General features: G+C 45.1%; 1 protein-coding gene across 10 annotated transcripts in view; it reads left to right on the top strand.

The window, feature by feature from the left end:
- The window catches only part of Tanc1 (tetratricopeptide repeat, ankyrin repeat and coiled-coil containing 1), a 199,867-nt gene that overhangs the window by 161,929 nt on the left and 14,119 nt on the right, over positions 1 to 23,819 (top strand). For all 10 annotated transcript variants that reach the window (XM_033756295.1, XM_033756293.1, XM_033756294.1 and 7 more), the window contains 3 exons: positions 5,572 to 5,808; positions 7,676 to 7,861; positions 10,303 to 10,381. In XM_033756295.1, the coding sequence (XP_033612186.1) occupies positions 5,572 to 5,808; positions 7,676 to 7,861; positions 10,303 to 10,381 (502 nt within the window). The remainder of the gene's footprint in view (positions 1 to 5,571; positions 5,809 to 7,675; positions 7,862 to 10,302; positions 10,382 to 23,819) is intronic.

Here is a 23,819-nt window from a genome sequence, read left to right as displayed (position 1 = left end):
TTTTTTTTTTTTTTTTTTTTTTTTTTTTTTGGTACCGGGGATTGAACTCAGGTCCTTGCACTTGCAAGGCAGGCTACCGAACCACTGAGTAGATCCCCAGCCCCTTTTTTACTTTTTTTTTTTTTACATGCAGATTTTTATACGTGGATGGGCAGGAAGTCTCTTTTTTTTCTTCTTCCATTAATGCTGGGGATTGAACCCAGGTTTTTCCCACTCAGCCATTTTTTGTTCTTTTTCTTTTTTATTTTGAGATAGGCTCTCCCAAAGTTGCCCAGGCTGGGCTTGAATTTGTGATCTGCTTGCTACCACACCCAGTAGAAAGCCTTTTATGTATGACGGGCTGAGAGCCAGCTCCAAGCTACTGCTCCTGGTCAGAGGCAATGCTTACTTTCTAAATAGAGTTACTCTAAAAAAAGAAAGTGGAGGGGATGGCTCTTGAAGTTTAGATGTCCCATAAAAAGGATACTGTATTAGGAATTTTTTTCACTTAGGTTTTATAAAAATTAGAATTTAGGCTGTGATAATAACATTGCTTCATTTTTCGTGCTAGCTAATAGTGAGTGTATCATTTGGCTTCTCCATAATTACTGAAACTATAACAAAGGAGAAAGAAGTAAGAATGAGAATGGCAATAACTGTTTTCAGTACCTTAATGAATTTATGTGCACAGAAGTTATTTAACATGGAGAAAAGTAAATGGGAAATGTCATACTCTGCTGAATACGAGTTTTTTTTAAGACACCAAATTAAAAGATACAACGTAATAATGCAACAAGCTTGGCTCTCCTGGGATTATAAATCTTTCTCTTAAAGTATTTGTAATTTTAAGAGTTGTTCATTTTCAGTGTTTTATAAAACTCCATTGTCACCTACATTTACAACTTGGTTATAGAACCTTAAGGTTTTCCATTATGCTTCTGGTTATTACTATTTTTTAAAATCTTTCAAAGGGGGGGAAAGGTTTTCACAGAATCTTGAGCAAATTATAGTAATTTAAAATTATGCATGCAATTAAGGAACTTTTTTTAAAGAGAGTATTAAATGTTGTCATATAGGAGTGAATGTCATTTTTAGCAATAATTGCAGTTTGCCACGTTGGTAAATTAAAGTGACTTGCTCTAGAATGATTATTTAGTAATTTCAGAGGCATGACAGTGATTTCTAGAGGTAAAGCCTCCCTCGCCAGGTCAGAGTTGTGCCATTGTGCACCCAGCTGGCCCACTGGGGTCCTTGCTGCCAGCGCTCCCAGGCTCCTATCCAGCTGTTTGTTTTTGCTGTCCTGTCTCATAGGACTGGCTGCCAGCCACAGCCTGTAGACTTGGAGAATTCAGATTGCGATTCTTTGCTCAACTGAAGGCAGGGAGAACAGGAATGAGACATGCACTTGGCCTAACTTCCCTTGGCAGGGGCCAGAGGACCAGTCATCTTCTGCATCCCAAATAGAGCATATTTTGTAGCAGCCTGGAGTTGGGGAGGAAACTGACTCTTGCTGTGACCAGGCTGACCAGACCCTCTCCTGTCCCTTGTGATCATCTCACTTTGCCTGCACCCATTCTCCTTTCTGGTTTTCTTGCATTCATTGAATCCATACATTTATAGACAATGTTGCCACTTCAAGTGGTAGGCAAGGAGAGCTTGTGATGATTGTTAGAAAATGTCCACGCAATTGGGAAACATTTATGGAATGAATCATTTTACTGCCTTCCTTTAAGCAGCATGATCCAGCTAGAGCTGCTGCTCAGCCACCAACTGCTCCATGACAATAACTCATTTTGTGCTCTGAGCTCATCTTTGTTCTACTTGCTGTGAGCCTCAGTTTTCTCACCTACAAAATGGAAAGGGCAAAAGACCCTGTCTCACAGATTGATCAAAACCTCACACTTAAGCTTTTGGGAAAGAGCCTGGCATTTCTTACATGCCCAGGTGAGGTGTTTTTATTGATGCTTTGCCTCATCTCTGGAAATGGTGACTGCTGCAGACACCTGAGAACTTCTGGATGGGCCTAATAAAGGTTGTGAATAGAAGCTGCCTGCCTGGAATCTGACATTTCCTGGTGAGTCAGGTCTGTCCTCCATCCTATGGAATCTCCCTACTTCTCTGTGCTCTGGATGGACTGGGGAGGAAGAGGGCAGATGTTTAGGTTACTAGGGACCTGTGCTTTTGTCCCTTCCACACACACAAAAAAAAAAGTGATAGCAACAGTAGCGATTAATACTTATTTAGCACCTGTGAGACACTGAGTGCTATGCTAAATGCTTTATGTATGTGTATACATACACTTTACATAGTTGCTTTTTTATACACATCCATTTTTTATTTTCACAGCCATTAACAGAAGTGAAACTGTTTCTTCTCCACTTCTCGGTTGAGGGAATACAGGCCTAAGGGTTGGTAGCATTCCCTGATTCACATGGCTGGAGAGCTACCTGAAGCTGAGCACACCCGTACCATGTCAGCAGGTGCATTCATCATTGGATGTGTTTACAGACCTGCCTGCTGAGTAGACTCACTGGGGAGCTCTGGGCGCCACAGCCTCAGTCCCAATTAAGTCAGAATCTCCAAGGGTGGGGCCCAGGCACTGGAAACTTTCATGTTCCCCAGGGTTTCAAGGCACAGCAGGTTGAGAACCACAGGTCAGGGAGGATCCACAAACTAGTGGGAGGTTACATGGTAAAAATACCTACACCACTGTACCAACAAAAGAAGTTTTTTCCCAGGAGCTGGTGGCTAAAGCATGAATTGATGACAAACATCTTTAGGAAAGCTGTGCTTTTAATCACATACCTTCCAGGTGAAGTCTTACAGGGACTGAATGTACATCTTCCAACATTATTTGCAAAGAGAAGCTGTGGGGCAGAATGAGGTGGTGTCCTGCTTGTGTTTTAGGAAGGATCTGCAACATAGAGAGGTTGAATAATTTTCTGACAGTCACACAATGAGTTAAAGTGGCTGTTTGAGAATTCAGACCGCTCAGTGGGTCTCAAGAAAGGATGGGGTTGATATGCTAGGGACATGGTAACTGGCCTAGCAGTTACCCAGGGGATTTACAAACTATCCTGTATTGTGGTGCCCAGCCCTGTGGTCTGTTTCTGTGCTTGTAGGTCACCTATACTCTTCTCACTCTGAACTGGTTTCCTAGGGCTTGGGAATAAAATTTCCAAGTACTCCTTTAGCATAAGCTTATTCTTACCATACTGCTAATGATTATTTAAAGGGAAACAATTTAAAGCCATTTATTTAGCCCTTTGAATTTTAAAATACATTTGATTTATATTTGAATCTGGTGATATTTTTAAGAGTAAACCTATGTAGATTGGTAGCAGAGGGAATTACGTCATTCATCTGAACCTCACATTAACTGTCAGTGTTAGGACAGGAACCCTTTTTCTGATTTCTTGCCCACCATGTGTTTTCTCCCTTCCCATGCTGGTGGCAGTGGGAATTGGGAGGCTGGGTTGATGCCCACCTGGGTCTGGCTACTTCATGGTGCTTCTGATAAAGTAAACAACTGAACTGATGGTCAGGGTGCCTACTAGCTCCACAGGGCCTCCTTGTCACTTTTTATGTGACTTGTCCTTCCTTACATGTCAGTGATGGCTGCAGAGGTGTGAAGGGCCTACTGTGTGAGTGTCCTTGTTCATGGACGGGGGGCTTTGCATGCCTATCTTCTTCTCTGTGAACTTTTGTCTTAGAACCAGTGCCAGGTGTAGTGGACCTAGCAGGGAGACAGCATACTGAGGGGTGGAGAGAGCTGAGGTTGGTTTATACACAGGGAGGGGATTCTGTGCAGCTTGCGGCACTTTTCACTGAACGGGAACCCATTGAGAGCAATCGATCCTTTGACACCTGTGTCTGCGGGACAGGGGAATATAGAAGGGTAGTTCCATCAGGCTGGAGACTGCTTGGCATTATTTTGGGATATGACTCAGGGCTGAGTTGCTTCACTCGGGGACGTCAGAGGAAGGACCTCTGAGAGAAGGCCTGAGAGGAAGCAGTAGTCCTAGATATTGCGGGGTTCAGGCTTCAGCCGTAACCAAGACATTTCAGATTTTACGTGTTGGATTCTAACTTGTCAGTATGTCATTGTACACCCCAGCTTCACCATCTAGTCGTATCAATCTCCCACACCTATCAGTTTGTAAATATTCTGTCAGCTGCTAAAGTGGACACATGTCACTGAGATACCCTGAATTTTACATGCCTTTCATCTTTCTGTACCTTTTAACTATCCTCATGTGTCTCCGGTCATATAAATGACACTGTCTCCTTGGTTTTCACATCTCATGGGCAGCCCAGGGGTCATCCCAGGGCTTGCCAGGCGGAGTGATGCATGCAGGTAAGGAACACTGAAGGGAACGGCTGAAAGAAACTTACTGGGCATCTCAGTAGGTGTAGAGGGAGCATCTTGACTTTGTGGTGACCTGGAGATTTGAAGGAAATATTGACATAGCTAAAATTTGCATATGTTCAGTGATTTTATTTTGAAATCTATAGATAAAATATTTTCCCTGATAATTTGCATCCAAGACATTGAGTATTCACTCAATGGTGGGTGTAGTAATTAGCAAAAGCAGTAGAAAAGTCTTGAGTAGTATCATGTTGCCAACAGTCCTCTGATCATTAATTGCCAGAAAATGAAGTTTTGATTTTTGTTTAGGTTAAATAGGGATTTTATTCAAGTATGATTCCCAATCCAACAGCATCAGTGTCTCACAGGAACTCATTAAAAATGTACCACCCAAACCTGAGTCAAAAAGGCGGGGGGCAGGGACTGTGCCTTAAAGTTTTATTTTCAGTTGTGATAAACACATATTAGGAAATTTACCATTTAAATGCACTATTTAATAAAGTCTATTTGCATTGTTGTGCAGCAGATCTCTAGAACTAGTAAATCTTGCAAATTTTCATCTTGCAAAAAAACAAAAACTCTGTAAAGCATTAAACAACTCTTAATTTCCCCTTTGCCCTGGACCTGAAAACCATTCCACTTTTTGTCTATGCTTTTGACCACTCTAGATATTGATTAAGTAGTGTCATACAGTGTTAGTCCTTTTGCACCTAACTTACTCAACTTATAATGTCTTTATCTTCATCTCTCTTGTATCATGTGTCAGAAATTTCTTCCTCTTGAAGGGTGAACGATATTCTACCATATGTTTGTACCACATTTTCTTAAACCATTCATCATTTTCTGGTCACTGGAGTTGCTTTTGTTTCTTAGCCATTGTGAAAGGTGCTGCAGTAAACATGGTAAAAAGCTCTTTGAGATCCAGCATTCAATTATTTTAGATATATACTCAGATATGGAATTGCTTGCTCATAGGATTTTTTATTTTTAAGTTTTGGGGAGAACCACCATTTTTCCATTATGGTTGTACTGTTTTACTTTCCCACCAGGAAAAATGTGTATTATTGACATATTCCCCTGGAATACATCTAAGATTAAATTTCCATCTTACATCTAAGATTAAAATTATACAGAAAGTTGAGAATACTGCCCTTCTCCATGAAGGTTGTTGAGCCTAACATGCATGTGAGAAATTAATCTTGTTGGGGGACATCGTCCAACAGGTGAGCCGTCTCCTGATTCTGGCTGGGGCCAACGTGAACTACAGGACCGAGGTGTTGAACAATGCCCCCATCCTGTGTGTCCAGTCTCACCTCGGCCACGAGGAAGTTGTCATCCTGCTCCTGGAATTTGGCGCCTGCCTGAATGGCATGTCAGAGAATGGCATGACCGCGCTATGTTATGCTGCAGCTGCTGGCCACATGAAGCTGGTGTGTCTGCTGATAAAGAAGGGGGCGAGGGTAAGCAGCAGCCTTCCTCACCATGGGAGATGGCCAGAGTGTGGGCTGGGGATGGGAACCATCGGCTTCCTGTCATTGCTGGAATTGTTACCCTCCAGCCAGCCTTCCTTGTCTCTGCTCTGTGGAATTACAGCACGTTGAGGACCGGAAGCCAGAGCTGAGAGGGTGGGGCTGCACTGCGGTCAGTTTGTATGTTGGTGGGAGGAGCTTCACTCCTAAACTGTTTCTCTGCTTAGTGTTGACACAGTAAGAGGCACCAGGGAAACTAGCTGTGGGCATGTGTGGGGCCATCTTTTCAAAGCCTGCAGGTGCCTCCGATAGCTAGAGTTTAACTGTAGAATTTAATAAGGCACCACCATTGGTTGCAAAGATTTTAGGTGTTTTATTAGCCCTCTCTTCCTCTGCCATTTTATTCTGTGTCCTAAAACAATTGTATGAGTGCTCCAGAGTCTGAGAAGCCACGTGCTTCTCCATTTGCCAGTTAGAACACGGGGTACATTTCTGAGCTACAAAAAGTCAGGCTACTTCTCATTTTCTAGGTGGAAACCACAGGAGAATTACCCACAGTGCTGCTTGCTCTGTGAGCTTTAAATCAGCTTCCGAACTATCAGTGATAATAGATAAGTAAGAGGATGCCCAGCTCACAGTAAACTCCTTCTAGGTTTACTATAAACTTTTTGTGGACAGGGTTTGTCTTTTGAATAACAGATAAACCACTTGTAATTGTCTTTTCCCCTTTTAGTTAACTAGGAGATTTAAAGATTAAAAAAACCAACACAGAATATTAGTCTGTAGTAGCTGTACGGTCTCTGTGTCTGTCTGTCTGTCTCTTTGTTGCTCAAACTGAACTTGAGACATTTGAGCTTCAACTCGTGGAGGAAGGGAATGTTTGGCTCAGCCTTGGCAGTGGTGCCTCACTGCTACACACCGCACACATTCATTTGCCACATGCCAGCTTGGTGTTCTTTGGCTTCTCTCTGGGGCCAGCAGCTCCCCTCCCGTCACAACTGAAAACTCTGTAGGAGGAAGCCAGCTATCCCGTTGGTGGCTCTTAGAAAGATGAGGATGCAGAGCGCCTCCGAATTTGCAGGCATGGTGGGACTCTGCGGTGGTCCCTAGCCTCCTCTTCAGCCCCAACATTCCCTAGGTGTGGACAGGGAGATGGGCTGCCTGCTGCCTGGGGTCTTCGGGGGTTTTTTGAGACAGGCTGTCATATAGTTCAGACTAGCTCAAGCTGGCCTTGAACTCACAATCCCTCTGCCTCAGCCTCTGAAGTATTGGGATTATAGGCGCCTTTGGGGGCTTTAGCAGGTGTGCATCTCCCATATAGTCTTCCTTGCTGGCTGGCTGCCCTCCCCAGTTTTCTTACATGCCAACATGTCGCAGGTTGCCTGGACAGCCTCCCCTTCCTGGACTTCCTCATTCAGAGATATGCCTTCTGGATCTTGCCCTGTCTTCTCTGGTTGCCCTGGTTCATTGATGAAAGAACTGTTCTTCTCCCCGAGATTACTGTTCCTTCACAGCAGGCACCACCCAGGCACCCAGTTGGGAAGCACAGGACTTTGTCACAGTGTTGGTCTGTACCTTCATACATATTCCCCGGAGGACCCCGAGCTCCATGCAATTCCCTGCACATTCAGTGGGGGTGTTCTGTGAACACCGGTCCTGTAAAGGGAGCCTGATGCCTGGATCAGTGCTCCCAGGGCCACGAAGAATGTTGGGCTTCAGTGCTATCCAGGAAGAGGAGTGGGAATGTGGACTTGCATCCACTTGGAGCTGATGGGGTTTGCACACAGTGCTGGGGTCATCTGCCTTTTCAAAGGAAAGAGAGTACTTACCTGTGTCCGCCCCTGCTCTTACCCCACAGGTAGACCACTTGGATAAGAAAGGCCAGTGTGCACTTGTCCACAGTGCACTGCGGGGCCATGGCGACATTCTCCAGTTCCTGTTGACCTGTGAGTGGTTGTCAGGCCCTCCCCAGCCTGGCACACTGAGGAAGAGCCAAGCCTTGCAGCAGGCACTGACGGCGGCAGCCAGCATGGGCCACAGCTCGGTGAGTAGGCCGAGGGGTCCTTCCTGAGAAAGAGAGGCTGCAGCCCAGGGTCACCTGTTTTCTCCAGTTGCCGTCTTCCAAGCTGTGAGCTTGAGGAAATGAACGGAAGCTGAGGATTGCTTTGGTCCCATGTTCAGGGCTTCTGTGGGCATCACACTTTCTTACGAATGAGGCCTGTGCTCTTCTGTGAATGTGAGAGGACAGGCGGGCTTGCTCTTCCTATGCGAGGTCTCTCCCCTTACTGCTCACTCTACACTCTTCCTCCTGCTTCTCTCTTTGTTCCCTATACTATTTTTACCCTCTACCCTGCTCTGATTCATTTTTCTGTCCTTTTTATCTTTTTAAAATAATCACATGGAATCCTAGTTCTAAAATCATTCTTGAGGATTTGAAGGGTTTTTAAAAATAGAACTCTAATGCTTTGATAGCATTTACGAATGCTTGTCATTTGCAGTTCCTACCCTGAAGGAAAACTTCATGCGGCGGTTAAATAGAGCATTTATTTCTGGTAGATGTCGGTATTCCTCAGTTTGAAGATTTAATTGTCATTTCCTGACCTGTGTCTAAGCTTTGTGATTTTAATAACATTTTACTCATTGCTCTTTCTTGTGTTTCTCACTGTATTATCTTCAAGCAATTAGAGGTGCCAGCATTTGGTAAGATTCTTTTCCCAAAATGGCATAAACTACATTTGCATGCCAAGCTGGATGCCTGACATTTGGCACTTAAACCCAGGGCAGAAACATACAAGTATGCACTGCTGGCTGGCTGAATTTTGGCATTTAAAACATTAAAAGCTCATGTCATAAATGTACAGAGAGAGTGTTAAGTACACATATTATAAATGTAGATGTTTCTCCTTTCTAAACTGTTCCCTAAATCTAAGTGGATCATGAATGTGAAAAGTCACCATCGGGAGGACAATGGACACCATGTGTAGGTATAACTTTGCCTCAGTTCATGTTATCTCCTCCTTTTAAAACTGGCCAGGAGAAATGTCTAGCAAAATCCATCTCAGCACAGCCAGTAACCATTTCATGGAAAAAAGCAGGACTTAGACGCCACAGACTTTGTTAATGCTGTTGTACCAAATTAGATACTACAAACAGCACACACTCACTCTTAGAGTTCTCAGGGACAAGAGTCTAAAATTAAGGTGTGAGGAGGCAGGCTGTACTGAGAGAGTCATCTACCTCCCTACCACACTCTCTCTCCCTCCCTCTCTCTCTCTCTCTCTCTTTCATTTTGAGACGAAGTCTTGCTAAGTTGCCCAGGATGGGCTCAAACTTGTGATTCTCCTGCCTCAGCCTCCCAGAATGCTGGGATTACAGGTGTGCGCCACCATTCCTAATTCTTCTCCAGCTTCTTGAATTCATCTATGTCTCTTCTCCAACTTCAGAGTGGATCACTCTTAATTCATTCTGTATCCTCCTTCCTCTGACCCTGATTTCTCCTGTGTTCTTTTTTTGTTTTTCTCATTAATTTTATTGGTACATTTTAGGCATATAATATAGTGACATTCATCGTTGGGAATTTGCACCTTTACATCATCTGTCTTGGTTCTTATTTTTTTCTCCATTCCCCTGCCCTCCCTTCAACCCCTGGGTCCTTTCCTATTTACAAAGACTTTGTCCTGTGTTCTTTTTAGAACTGCTGTGTATGTATTAGGCGGATAGCAGATACACTGTGCATGCTGGTAATTCAGAATGATTCACTCCATTTTAAGATTGGTAATCATATCTGCAGTTCTCTCTTGACATTTAAAGGAACATTCATAGGTTTGTGGAATTAGTGGACGTGTTTCAGAACTGTTATTCAGGCTACAGATTGTGATGCTGAAGATGGCTTTGACTTGCTCTCCTGTTGCTGCTCTTGCTCAGGGTGAATATTGGATGTGGTCTTGGGCCCAGATCTTCCGGCTCCCTTCCACCTCCATACCTGTAACCTAACCTACTCTTTGGCAGGAAAATGTCCAGAAAGAGAAAGAATAATGCTGCCAGTCTGAAAATCGTTTGGATAATACTTTAAAAAATCGTTTTGCTTATAAAATATAGCCTTTATTTTCCTTCCTTCTAAACAATGGATTCACCATCATCTGGTGATATATGCAGAAACTGCACTTTATGTGATCTTCTGTGTCCTTTGTTGATTAGGCTGGCATATTTGGGTCAGGTTGGAATTCATTAGAATTCTGAGTACCTAGTAATCCTGAACAGTGTTGCTGAAATTCACTGAGATTGTTTTTTTTTTTTTAATTCTTCTGCAAGTGAAAGTGTGAATAGCATATGAATTATGCTTGAAAATGATTTTCATTACATTTTCTCTCCTAGTGCAGCATGAGATAATAATGGTTAAAAAACAACACTTTCCTTTGATATATGGGGTATCATAAGCACCTATTGCTATGAGAACTCATTAAATCACTTTGCCACTTCTGACAGGTGGTCCAGTGCTTGCTGGGGATGGAAGAGGAACGTGAACTAGAAGTCAATGGCACTGACACGTTGTGGGGAGAAACAGGTAATTATGCTTCCTCTGCTTGTAGTTCCAGGCAGCTTGCTTCATGTTGGAGCCCCCATTGTGGCCTAATTGTCTTAAGACTGACTTGTGATGCATGTAGACCTATTTTTATTTTATTTCAAGGCATGTGAAGTTTAAGGTTAAAAACTTTTCAAACAAGCAGTAAAGCTTTGCTAGAAGCACATAAAATTTGAATCATTTGACTTAGACCAGGAGTTGCCTCTAAGGAATGTTATAGGGAAATACTTAAAGTATTCTGTTTGCCAAGTCATCACTTGTCCTAACCCATCTGATTGTCCTATGACTCACGCAGGAACTTCCATCCCCATTTTAGGTGAATCAAAGATGGTTCAGTAGGGAGGATTAGGCTTGCCTTGCTTTGTAGGATGAGAGCAGAGGTCAGGCCTCAGAGGCCCTATCTGAGATACTGAACACAGTTGACAGAGTCTGTTTCCAGAGGTTTGGGATGTGTGTGTTTAGCTAGAGTGGGAAGAAGCCAAAAGTGAGTACATTTTAATGGATTAAAAATTTAATCCATTAGATTAGATTGAAATTTAGTCAGTGAAAATAATGTTGCTTTCAAACTTTCTACTTGAATTGGTGTTAAAAGTCTAAGACTTTTAAGTGAGCCAGGGATTTAACTCAGTGGCACTGTGCCTGCCTTGCAAGTGCAAGGTCCTAAGTACAATCCCAGTATCAAAATAAATCTTTCAATCATGAGTTGTTTTTTAGTAGATGTAACTATGAGTGTTTATTGTGCATTTCTGGGCTGTGTCCTGTATATGTACATAGTATATGTGAATTCTGTTTCTCTTGCCTGGATTTGTTTCTAAAAGCTTCTAAAAAATGATAAATGGTATGGAGAGATTGTTAGGGAGCTCACCTTAGGAAAGGCCTGAGATTTTCCTGGAGGGACTGTAGGCTGACCCTTCGCAGCTGTGCAGTGCTCTCTAGGGCTGCTGCCATCAGTCTGGAGCTTGTCATTCTGTGTGGGAATGGCGGAGGAGCAGGCCAGGGACCCAAACTATGGGGAAAGCACTGGACCTCAGAGGGTGTGCACTTTGTGTGGTACTAAAATAGTGAAGACTTGCCTGTTACCTGTAGCTCTTTCTGGAGTCCTTCCCAACCTTTTAAATAACACAGGCTATTCTGTAATTTGGTTTTTGTTTGGTTTTTTGAGACAGGGTCTCACTATGTAGTTGAGACTGACCTGGAACTCACTATGTAGCCCAGGCTGGTGTCAAACTCACAGTGATCCTCCTGAGTGCTGGGATTACAGGCGTGCACCACCACGCCTGGCTGTAATTTGTTGAAAGAACAGTTTCCATCAGTTCTCTATTGTGTCATCGGCAGCAGCATAACCAAGTAGGTAAGAATATGACTGCTTGGTAGCCAGAAAGTCAGAATCCCCACTCCCTCATTGGCTGCTAAAGCACCTTTAAACAAATTTCTTTGTCTTCTTGTCAAAGGGGACAAATAATACCTGGCTTTTAGGAGTGAGGCAAAGGCTGAGGTAGAAGCAGCCTTGTACAAGTGTCACCAGTGACGAGAACCTCATGAGCACAGGCCCTGTGTGTTCCAGTTCCCGAGGTCTGGGGAGAGCTGTGACCCTGTGTTCTCAGCAAGCATCATGGCTCCTGGTGTCATGAAAAAGAGAACTGCTACAGAGTGGTGCCGAGGGACTGACATACAGTGCCACCGAGGGTAGGTGCCCCCAAGGACAGGAGGAGGCACATCACTCCCTTGGTTCAAGTGGCAGTATTGAGCTCTTAGCATTCAACATGATTTTTTTTTCTTTTACTGGAAGAAAAACCCAAAGAAGGACTGATTTCTAGGGTTCTGTGTGAGCTCCATGTTTTTTCCTCTCCATGACCAGTCCAGAATTTCAGCATTTTATCCCTTAAGAATCTGTCAGTTAGTTGATGGCTACAAAAATGTATGTAACTGTAGACTTCCCCCCCAGTCTTTTTAAAAAAGTAATATCCCCCAGTTTGCATAGGTGAGAAGTCTGGGCTGGGTTCTCTGTTTGAAGGTCTTACCAGCCTATACTCTAGGTACCGACCTGAGCTGTTTTCTCGTCGGAGACACAGATATTTCCAGGCGCGGAGGTTGTTGGCACAGTTCTTGTCCTGGCATTTGTTCCACTGGTCTTGTGAAAAGGTGCAGAGTGGTTCAGCCCTCTCTCCCAAAGTCTCATGTACACCTTCAAACCACTCTGTGGGCTGCGCTGCAGTTACCACCTTCCTCAGCAGGCATTGAGGTGAATTTCATCAGCCAAGAGTTTTTGTTTTGTTTTGTTTTTTAGAAGCTTTTAAAAGTCTTAACATTTAAACAAAGAAAATGCATGCTAAACACTATTTTTGAGGCTTAGAGAGCCGCGGCGGCTCTCCACACACTGCGTGTCAACAAAAGCAGCCTGTCTGCGCTCTGTAGTCTTTTCTTTCGGTACTTGTGGAGACTGAACCTGCTGTATCACACACACTGTGTCAGCACTCTGTCAGTGAGCAACATCCCCAGCCTTTTTCACCTTTTGAGACAAGGTCTCGAGTTCCCTAGGTGGGGCTCAAATGTGTGATCCTCTTGCCTCAGCCTCCTCTATAGCTGGAAAGACAGGCATGTATCACCGTGCCTGGCTCCCTCTCTGTTTTCTTATAGTACCTTTTACCTTAGGTGTTCCTTCAAAAATGACCCCTACTCTCTACCCTAAGGCCCCTACTTTCCAGGTGTTTGTTGAGGGAGTACTTTGAGATCTGTTGGAGGAAGTTTTAGATGAGAGGACATCGGCACATGTGGGGCTGTAAGTGTTTACCACACTTACCAGGTGAGGTCTGTGCTTGGGATTTGGCCATGTGGGGTCATGTTCCATGACTCCAAATGGAATGAGGGAGAATAAGCCAGGCTCAGAGGCAGCACCAGAGAACCAGGGGCTTTGATGGCGGTGGCATAAGTGAGCACATCTGCCTGCAGCCCTTGGTTCTCCCCAAGCCTCCCCCATAAGCAACAGACCCCAGTGGCCCCCCAGTTTGCATGGGATGTACTGCCTGGCACACAGCTGTCACTGCCATCAGAACCTCAGAACTGAAAGCAATCATTTGCTCTGTGGTTTCGTTTGGTGCTTCTTCCTGGGTGCTCTCAGTGGTGCTTTGTGTCCAGAACACCCAGACTGGCCATGGTCAGTTGTTAGCTGCAGCACAAGGACGGGATCCCAAGAGCGACTCCTACCTAGGGCGTGGGAGGTGGGCGGAACAATAGGAAGGTTTGTAGAGATGTTGGAGTCCTTATATCTCCTGAAACCTTATTTACTTTTATGCAAGTCTGTTCAGTAAGATTAGCTAAAAACAGCTTGGCTGTAAGGTGCTGGCTGATGGGGTTCTCAGAAAGTCTCGCTGTCTGGGTTCGGCTCCTCTCCCAGTCTGTGGAAGGACATGTGTTTCCCACCAGCACGCTGCCTCCTGTGCAGCACATGTGATTGCCAACCTCTGCCCTGCTGTCAGCTGGGGTTCAGAGGTGAGGGTGCTAAATGTCTGCTCCGTGACTCTCTGAGGTCCAGCCAGGCAAGGCTTTCACATTGCAGGAGGGTGGCTGTTATGCCTTTTGCTGATTAGAAGAAGTGGGTCCTCAGGAGAAGGATGGCAGTCACCAGGCAGAGAGGTCAGGGAACAGCTGGCCATCACTCTGGCCAAAGGGGCAGGGCAGCTGGAGCAGGGGCAGACCTGAGAGAACCCTTGTGCCCTGAGCCTCTTAAGTACTGTGGGCCCCGAGTCATCACACATCGTTCCACATAGAGATGGTTCCCATCTTAGGTTTAAAGAGACATAGATTTGGAAAGCATTCATTTACCTTAGGAAGTGTATAGTCTCAGTTTGTTGCAGTAAACTCAGGAGTTTTAAAGAACTCTGCAGACTGTCCTATTGATTTTGGAGAGCAGAAGGCTGCACTTAGGGACGTTTTCCTTTTCAGCAGTATCTGGTGCCATTCCCTGTTTGTCTATCTGATGCTCAGAGACCATCCCTTTAGCGTCAGTTCTGTAGTTCTAGTCGCTCCTTCCATGACCTCCTTGTCCCCTACATGGGGAACAACAAGGAGCATGACCCAGCTGAAGAAAACTCAGAGCAATTGAAGAGTTTCTGCAGCTAACTGTGCCGCCCTTGAGGCTGTGGAGGCCTTGGCTCTGTGACATTTGCCAGACTCCCAGACTCAGACAGACGATGGGTCTATAGTTTCTGGGCGGCCTGAAACATGGCAGGAGCCTGTTGGATGCTTGGGTTATCTCTGTCTTGGGCATTCCACAGCCGTGACTGTCAGCGGTGGCTCCCATGGAGTCCTCACTGAATTGGGTTACTGTTTCCCTGTCAGGGTTTGATGCGAAGCAGCCTAAACCGAAATGACCAGAGATGCTTAGCTGGTGACCTCATGCTGTGGGAACTGTCAGAGGGACCGTGTTTCCAGACTCCAGGCCACACTTGAGTGTGCGACTGTGCTCTGTGTTTCCGGCCAGAGCCTCCTGTTCTGAGTGAAGGGAACTGCGACCTTTCTATCCCAGTGTCTGCCCACTTATGTGCCTGGGTTCCTCTCTTCTCAGGAAAGGCTTCCTTGCCGTTCTGCTCAGCTCCCGGTACAGTTCCCTTCCCAGGGCTCACCACTAAGTCTTCTGTTTGGCAGTTCTGGGGATTGAACTCAGGATCTTCACACTGAGCTGTATCCCCAAGCCCTTTTTTTTTAGTTTTGAGACAGGGTCTCACTAAGTCTCTGAACTGCCTAGGTTGGGCTTGAACTTGTAGTCTTCTTATGTCAGCCTTCTGGAGTGCCTGGTGTACTACCATAACTGACTTGATGCTGCTTTTTGATAAGAAGCTATCTTCCCCCAGTTATGGGCTCAGTAAGGGCAGAAACTTCTGTGTGAGTGCCTGTCCTGATGCTGTCCCTGGAGAGCATCCAGTCAGGTGGAGATGTTGTCTGTGCGCTAAGCCATGTATGGAGACTGAGCACTTGAAATGCAACCTGTGAAACTGCATTTTAAAGTCTTATTTTATCTTAATGTATTTAAACATACGTATCTACTGGATGGGGCAATGCTAGTCTAATCCTGGGCTTGTCATGTAAGTGTCAACTGAGTAGGCAAGTAGATTTAAAGAAAATTAAGCCATAGAATTTTTTTTTTTTGTACCGGGGATCGAACTCCGGTCCTTGCGCTTTACAAGGCAGGTGGCAGAACCACTGAGCTAAATCCCCTGGCCCTAAGCCATACAATTTTTAGAACAGGTGATACTCAATTTGTACAGTTACTTGGGGGGCATACTTGCTGGAGGTGGGGAAGAGGAAGGAGCATGGCACTCTTGGGCACCCAGTGACCTGAGTTTTGGTGTCACTGCACAGTGTCGTCCTGCTGGATTCCAGGATGGCTCAGATCCTCTTGTCTGTGCCAAGGGCCTACATGGCTGCTGGGTGTGTCACTACTTGGTGGGTTATGGGCACAGGTAACATCCCATCAGAGTTGGTTGTCCTGAAATACTTCATGTAAATCACTAGGTCTTTTGGGTTAAAGCAATGCTATTTTAATTGGTAAATGCTTTCCAAAGGAGTTTAGCCATTATAAGTAATTGGTCCCTATTGCCAAAGCTGTTGTCTGCTGAAGACAAGATTTTCTGGAGATCCGAGCATCTCACTGGTAGCGGTTTTTGGAAAATTTCTGTCTTGACTTTACCACTGCATGTTTACAGCAGGTGGTGTAAGACTAATAGGTATGGAAACCCAGATCTCACTCCTGCCAGGTAGAAATGCTTGTTTGCTTTAAATGGGAATAACCCCAGATCATGGAATACAGGAAAGGGACAGCCCAGGACCCTCAATGAAGGGGACTTGGGCCTAAAGCGAATGGTAGACTGCATGCACAATATGCCTGAGACCCTGGATTCGATCTCTGGCCCTAAAGAAAAGGGGCACAGAACATCAGGTATTGACTGTTGCAGGACAGAGTGGCTATAATAGGGCAGTATAGGAGGGGAACCAGACTCTGGCTCTTGAAGTTGCTGGCTAGGCTGGCTCTTGAAGTTGCTGGCTAGGCACGGAAGGTTCACCCAAACAGGTGGAAGCATATTTGGGGATTAGAACTGAGACAGACACACACACACACACACACACACACACACACACACACACGCAGACCCCTGGGGCTTGCCCCAACCTGCATGCATTCCAGAGACCACGTCTCTCCCAAGAAGTCAGTAGGAGACAGCTGGCCTATGTGTCCCTGCCCTACAGAGTGGCCAGATGACCAAGAGTGAGCATAAGGAAAACCCAGAGGGTGTGTGAGGTGCAGATGACTTAATAGCACGTCCACCTTTCTAGACAGACACCTGCTCACGCCTTTACCAGTGTCATTTCTGGTGTCCATAGGGCCCATCTTCCTGGTGAGGAGTTCCTGCCTATTCACTGACAAAACACTACCACTTTTACCTTCCACAGAGAAACTTCCACTCATCTACATTTCGGTAACCAAGGGCATCTTCACCCATAAACACTGTTGCTGGTCTCCTCACTCACTGAATCCTCAGTGGTTCCTCTGCTCCCCAGAAATAAGGCAGCATTATTTCTTTCAAAATTGTGTAGATTTTGTGTGTCTACCTTGGTCTCTGCCTCTTACCCTTGCTTGTACTCTCACTCATGCTCCTAAACTTTTTTCACCAGTTCTGTGAAAATGCCCCCTTTCCACTGACTGCCCCACACATGACTGCGTCATGCCCGGTGTGTGCTGAACTGGTCGGGAGAGAGAAGGCACAGACAGGCATCAGCAGCTTGCTGTGAGACTTGACCGGCAAGAGCACAGACATCCTTAGCACGTTTTAGAAGTGACAGCTGTTCTAAGCTGTGATCTTCTGACAGATTTTCAGATGAACAGAGCCTATAAGAAATATGATTTATGCTGTCTGTGTTTTAGGAAATTGTTTTTAAATTGACTTTACATTATTATAGCTGACATTTTTAAAGGATATAAAGAGGCGTATTTGAAATAATACATATACGACTAGGAAAAAAAATTGAGTCAGGAGCAGGACAGGATGTGCGTGCTGAAAAGTCATCCTGCGTGGCCCTAAGTTGACTTACTGTTCCCCAGTTTGCCATGCAGCCAGAGTTAGGAGGAAACACATTAATTGTAGACTGTTCTTGGGAGAAATCATAGCATTTCTTTAGGAAAACGGAAGCATTTTCTATCACTTTTTTTCTAAACAGCACTTGTTGACGGTGGTCTGATGAGCTAGATGTTTTCTGGAGATGGCAGTGTAGGAGTTAGAAACTCAGGGGCCACCAGACTCCTACCAACAGTGTGACTTTTGGCAAGTTGTTAAACTTTGTGATTCATTTTTCCTCTCATCTGTAACAGAGAGATAGGAATAATACTCTTCTCAGAGCACCATGAGTTTGAGGCCAGCCTGGACTACATAGTGAGTTCAAGACCACCCTGAATTACCCAGTAAGACCCAAGCTTAAAAAAAAAGGAAGAGTGCTCTTCTTGTGGAAGCTGGTTGTGTATGGAATGGATTTATCAATATGCAGGGATATGAAGTGTCCTGTGGGAAGCAGGGCTTTACAAATGTCCTAGTTTAGTATTGAAATATGTTAGTCTTTCTATTTTGATTGAGAGCATGGCTCCTGGTTAATTTAGCTGGGTCAAATTCCTAATTTACTTTGTGATTTGGGGCAAATGATGGCACCCTTGTGACTCATTTCTTTACTTCAATAAGGTAGACATGATAATGACATTCAAAGTGTTCTTGTCAAAATTCACCCATGAACTTCTATACAACACTCAGCAAGGGACAAGTGCTCAATAGGTATGATAGGTAGCCAGAGTTGTATTAAGTTATTAATGTTAATCATTTTGTACCATTAATAACTTGTGATAAACATTTGGTCTTCATAGAGTATGTGACTATTTAGTGATAAAAATCTTGGCAGTGACTATAGGAAGATGAAGTCATAGATGGCAGCCGAAAGAATCTTGATCACACGTGAAGTCCTATTTAGTGGCTGCTATATGTTTTATCTTTTTGAGGAGAGTCCCTTGGCAGTGTGAGATTCATGTTTAATCTTTAATCTGTGCCCAGAGACTGACAGCACGTTCTACAACAGAATCTGTAATGTGGTCAATGTGTTCTGGTTCCCCAGATTGGGTTTTTTACCTCTTATGGGTATTTTTTTTCCCCTCTCATAGTTTTAGCCCCTCATAGATATGTGCATAGAAATAGCATACTTAGGGGGTACACTTTTACATGATACTTGGCTCGAGCCAGACCTGACTGACCCTGCAGGCCTAGCATGGTCCTCTGGCGGCTTAGGTTTCCTGGGAAGAGTTTTGTCAAATGGAGAACATTAAGGAATGTGTTAGGAACAACTGACTTGTTAAGTTCAGAAAGCAATTGGGCAGTGCTGACGTCCCAGACACAAGGTCATGGAGCAGAGCCTGCCCAGGGAGGCCTCGATGAGACTGGAGTGTTGGAGGCCTGCTGCAGATACCAGGGCCAGGGGAGTTGTTTTCCTGGTACAGTTACAGTTGTTTTCTTTTCATAAGAGCAGTCTTTATTTTCATTTTTTCCTTTAAGTTGTTGAAGATTTGATAAAATAACTGCTTACTCAGGCTTTATAAAGATGAAGGATTTGTAGGTCTTGGAAACTGTATACTTCTGTCTACTACATTCCTTCAAAGATGGAAGGAAATGCCTAACAAAGCAGCAAAGAGAGCTGGGGTCTAGGAAGCTTAGCTTTGTTCTTGGAGAGTGGGGAGCCATGTTGTCTTAACTTTGAGCGAGGCTCTGCTTTCAGTCAGGGGGTTGGGGCCGGCCTCTCTGAGACTTTCAGGCAAATAGTCTGTGGTCGCCTCTGGATAGGGCAGCTTCTTAAGACATCAGTAGAAGAGTGGGGTGTACCTGTCATTTGCAGAGTTTAAAAAAACTAAAGTTCCTAATTGCATTTTACCTTTTAGACAAAATAGCTGAGAAGTTGTCAACATCTTAGACAGGTCTTTGCTGCTTTGGTTCTTTTCCCTTTCATTTGAGTGGAGTCTTCCCGTCAGGTCTGTGTGAGGGTCAGTCATCACTGCCATTGTCAAATCTGAGAGTTTCCACCTTAGCCATAATTAGATGACAGTTCTCAGAACACTGCTTTTACTATAATATTGGCCCTTTTGTGGTTTTTTTTCCCATATTCCGCTCATTTTTATAAAAGACGGGAAGGGCCAATATAATAGAAAATAAATTGCACAAATGAACACACAGAAAGCTGATCCACACTGCACACATCATGCTCTTCAGCGGCAGGAAGTGCATGCAACAGGTGCAGCCAGTTTAGCTTAAGTCCTCTGTTTGGATGTGGGGACAGTTTGGATTTTAGGTGGGCAATGTCTGAAATGTAGCGTCTGCCAGGGCAGAGCTGCCTCTGGGGGCACTGACTGGTCACTCTTCTCAAGTCACCAAATTGTCTGGAAGCAAAAGGGGAATAATGATCCTTGGTTCTGAGCCAGCCTGTGATGGGGTGGCGCATCCTTATGCACCGAGTGACAGATCTGCAGTAACATTTTATAAACAGCTCTGTCGATGGCATCTTTGTGTTCTGGCAAGTTGACAGTTGAGCTATTGTGAAACAGATCTTTGCCCAGAGAACTTAAATATATACCAGATCCCCGCAAATGATCCATTTTATGGTACAAAGAACTATTTTTCACTGATGTTTTCAGTAAGTTCACAACGGTCGAATGTCAATCAGATCTTTCTTAAAATGAGCATCTGCCATGACAAATCCCTGCATGCTCTGCAGACAGAAGACAGAGGTGAAATTATTCAAGACTGTCAGAAAATGATATGTTCTTTCTTGGGAATTTACTTACACAAATGCCATCTTGTTAAGGATTTTGCTAGGAAAAGAACTTGTGTCCAGTTTGAGTTTTAAAAAGTGTATGGTGCTTATAGTGATTTTTAAAGCTTCCATCTCATACCACATCCTCTTTCCTCATCTTTCTTTGCATTTTGTTGGTGGGAAGGCAAGGGAGTGCCCATTGGCAGTGCTCTCTCTGCTCCCAGCCAGATCCTGCGCCTGCCACCAGAGTGCAGTGACCCTCATTAGAGTCCAGGACCAGATCAGAGGTCACCCTTCCAGCAGAATAGTTGGAATTCCTGAGCAAGTTTTGCCCCTTTTTGTTTGCTTAAGTGTGTAACTTACTATCCTTAAATCTCCATTGTCTCCAAATATGGTGTCCTGAAGTTCCTGTGGCTGCTGAAACTTGAGCTGCATCCAGCCCCAGGAGTTTGTAGCAAGGGACTAAAAATACTCATTCCAAGTAGGAGGAGGCCAAGCCCATCCTGGGGTCTATCAGCATCTTTTGGAAAAGAGCACTGTGTTAGGAATTTGTGTGTAGAATATGATCTCAAAGTGGGCTTGTGTTGATGGGTTCTTAATCCCCTCAGAAGGAACTTAATCACCAAACACCCAGCAAGTCAGGCTGAGCGGGAGCAGGAGGTAGAAGCCACCCAATTGCCAGACCTGGGGTGGCGCTCTCACTCCCTTGTCAGCTGCTCCAGCTCCAGGCCTCTCTGACGCCTCTCTAAACACATAACCCCTATTTTTAGTGCTGGGCTGTCATTTTGGATGCACTGCTATTGCAAAAATTTACCAGCAGCTGCAACCAAAATCCTGACTTAAAGGCCCTATTTCTAATAGAGACAAGGCCTATTTACCAGATAACTGCTCGGGTGGATGGGCTGCCTCAGTTTTGTCAAGAAGTCAGTCCTGTGTCTGTTCCTTCCTGTGGAGTCCCACACACACACTGGGCCTGCCTCTGTCTGCAATGCATGTGTGTTTGTGCATGTGCATGTGCATACCTGTGTGTGCCCACACATCTGTCCTCTGGTTCTTCTCTTCTAGTCAGTTATAGCCAGAGACGGGACAGGGGGACGTCACACAGAAGCACAGCCTGGGTGACAGTTCAACATCCAGGATCTTCCATCCCATGAACCACTCACAGGAATTGTATTCATTCACATCAATCCAAAACTGCACAGTATAGAAGAAAAGTTTTTTCCTTACCAGTCATAGTTCCTACTTGAGGATGGACTATTGTTACCAAAGACAGACTAACAGGAGGAAAATAAACCTGGATGTGTTGGTGCGTGCCTATGACCCCAGCACTGGGAAACAGAGGCAGGAGGATTGCAAATCCTGGGGAACTTAGTGAGACCTTGTCTTAAAGTGAAAAATAAAAAGAACTAGAGGTGTAGCTCAATGGGAAGACCCTGGATTATTCCCCAAAACTACAAAAACAAAATCAAAGAAACAAAAAAACAGAAGTTTATTAACATAGGAAGAAGGTCTGGTGTTCATGGGAGGATAATGAGTATTTCTGAGAAAGGAGACTTAGAATTTCAGGCTTCAGTACCACAGTTTCCTGAAAACCAGATGCAGATGCAGGAATGAGGCTATGGAGAGGCACCTGGGCTGAGCACCCAAGGCAAGGGCAAGGTCTTCTTGGCACTGTCCAGTAACACCTTGGGACGGGAGTCTCTGGTGATGGCTTCTACTCTTCCTGGACAGAGATATCCTTGCAAAGGGGCAGTTCCTATAGAAATGGAAATTTCTCTTACAGAAGGACAGCGTCTTCTGTGTCTGCAGCTTCTCAAAATAATCAGTGCAAAATAACTCTTCAGGCAGGGAGGCGGATTTTGTGATGAAGTAGTCCCTGAGCCCCTTGTTATTAGGAATTATTAACATTACCACCATGGCAGAAACAGATGGAAACAAGGATTCCCTGCAGCAGACACCAGGACTGTTTGACTTAGATGCTTGTTCACCTCGGATACTGGTTTTGCATGTAGGAGTTCTGCGAGTTCCCACATTAGGCACATGATAGGAGAAGATGACATTATGCAAAAGGCCCTGTGACAAGTTTCTGTAGTCAGGTTAATGTGCTAGGTAGCCTCGGGGTGTTAAAGCTTAGTAACCACAGATAGGATGGAGGGTATTGTGTTTAATTTTGAAATAGTTAAGGTACATTTAAAGAGTGAAATTAGAATTAAACTAGTGCTGAATCTTTGGACTCGTCATAAATCTAATCTGGTTCACTCCTATAGTTATACAGAGGAGAAAACTGAAGCCCAGAGACCTTGCGGATTTGTCAGGGTCGGACTAGGTAGATGGGACTAGAACCACATTTGCAGGACTCCTGTCTTATGTTATGTCCATGACCTCCAGATTCTGGATCTGAGGAGTCCCCTTGGGGTCTGGGACCTTGGTGTATAGTCCTCCTGCTATATACACATCTTGTTGCTAGCTATGGCTTCTCATGGGGACCATGGCTGGTTTACCAGTTAGCACTTTAGCAAGCCAATGCATGAGGTAGTGATCCCCCAGAGAGACTGAGGAGAACACAGAATTTGCTATGCCTTGTCTCTTTGGACGTTGAAACATCTTGACAGCCAGCAGATGCTGGCCTCTCTGATGCCCTCCCCTGCCCCTCAGTGTTATCTCTTACAAAGGCAGATCAAGAGGCTGGAGGTCAAGAGTCAGGACAGAGCCCTTCGAGCCTGACTTTCTGAGGAGTGGTGCTGACCTGCAGGCCCCATGCGTGGGATGGGGTGAGCAGAAGCAGGGAGGCCCATGGACTAGCTCTCTCTCCTGAACTGCCTGGGAACCCTTCCAGGGGCAGTCTGACAAGGAGGGGTAGTGCCCTCGCCACTGTGGCCTGTACCTGTGATGCAGGGAGGCTGAAGGCCAGAGGCAAAGGGAAAGCTGACTTGTGCTGGGGAAGGGTGGAGGGGTTGTGCTTTCTCTGTCACCTTCCTATTTATATTCATGTCCCAGGTCCCTGGGACCAGTTCTGCCCAGCACACTGGCTCCTTCCTGTGAGTCCCATCTTTCTCTCCGGAGGAGCAGGCCCCTGGGTTGGGAATGGGGCTCAAGTGACATCAGGCAGGTGTGATGGGAAGTGTCTGGCTGCACTGCAGTATGACCTAGAGGACAGTTCATAGGGACTGTTCCCTGGAGGAGCTGCTTTTTATCCCAAGATATCAGGTCCAGCTGTCAGATCTGCACCTTGTGTATGTGGCTCCTGGGACCAGCATACCGATGGGAGGCTGCAGTAGATTGACCATAGGAGAATGCTAATTAGGAGCCAACCCCCAACTCCCCCAGCCTTATGGTAGGCACAGCTAGAGGAGACACCGGCCATCTATCCTGAGAGGGGTCTGAAGAGGACAGATGGACTTAGAGTACATGAGGAAGCTAGCCTGTCTTACCCCTTGGCTCCTGTGATCATAACTTCCACATCCCCAGCTGTGCCGAGAGCTTAGGAGACTGGGCCCAGTCCCACTCCCTCCAGAAGGAGGCTCTTAAAGTCCTCTCTTCTGTTGCAGTGCTTTTTTTTTTTTTTTTTTTTTTTTTTTTTTTATGTGTT

This window comes from Fukomys damarensis, unplaced genomic scaffold (genome assembly GCF_012274545.1).
Source record: "Fukomys damarensis isolate Sample0158 unplaced genomic scaffold, DMR_v1.0_HiC HiC_scaffold_26, whole genome shotgun sequence".
NCBI lineage: Eukaryota > Metazoa > Chordata > Mammalia > Rodentia > Bathyergidae > Fukomys > Fukomys damarensis.
This window is presented reverse-complemented; position numbering and strand designations above follow the sequence as displayed.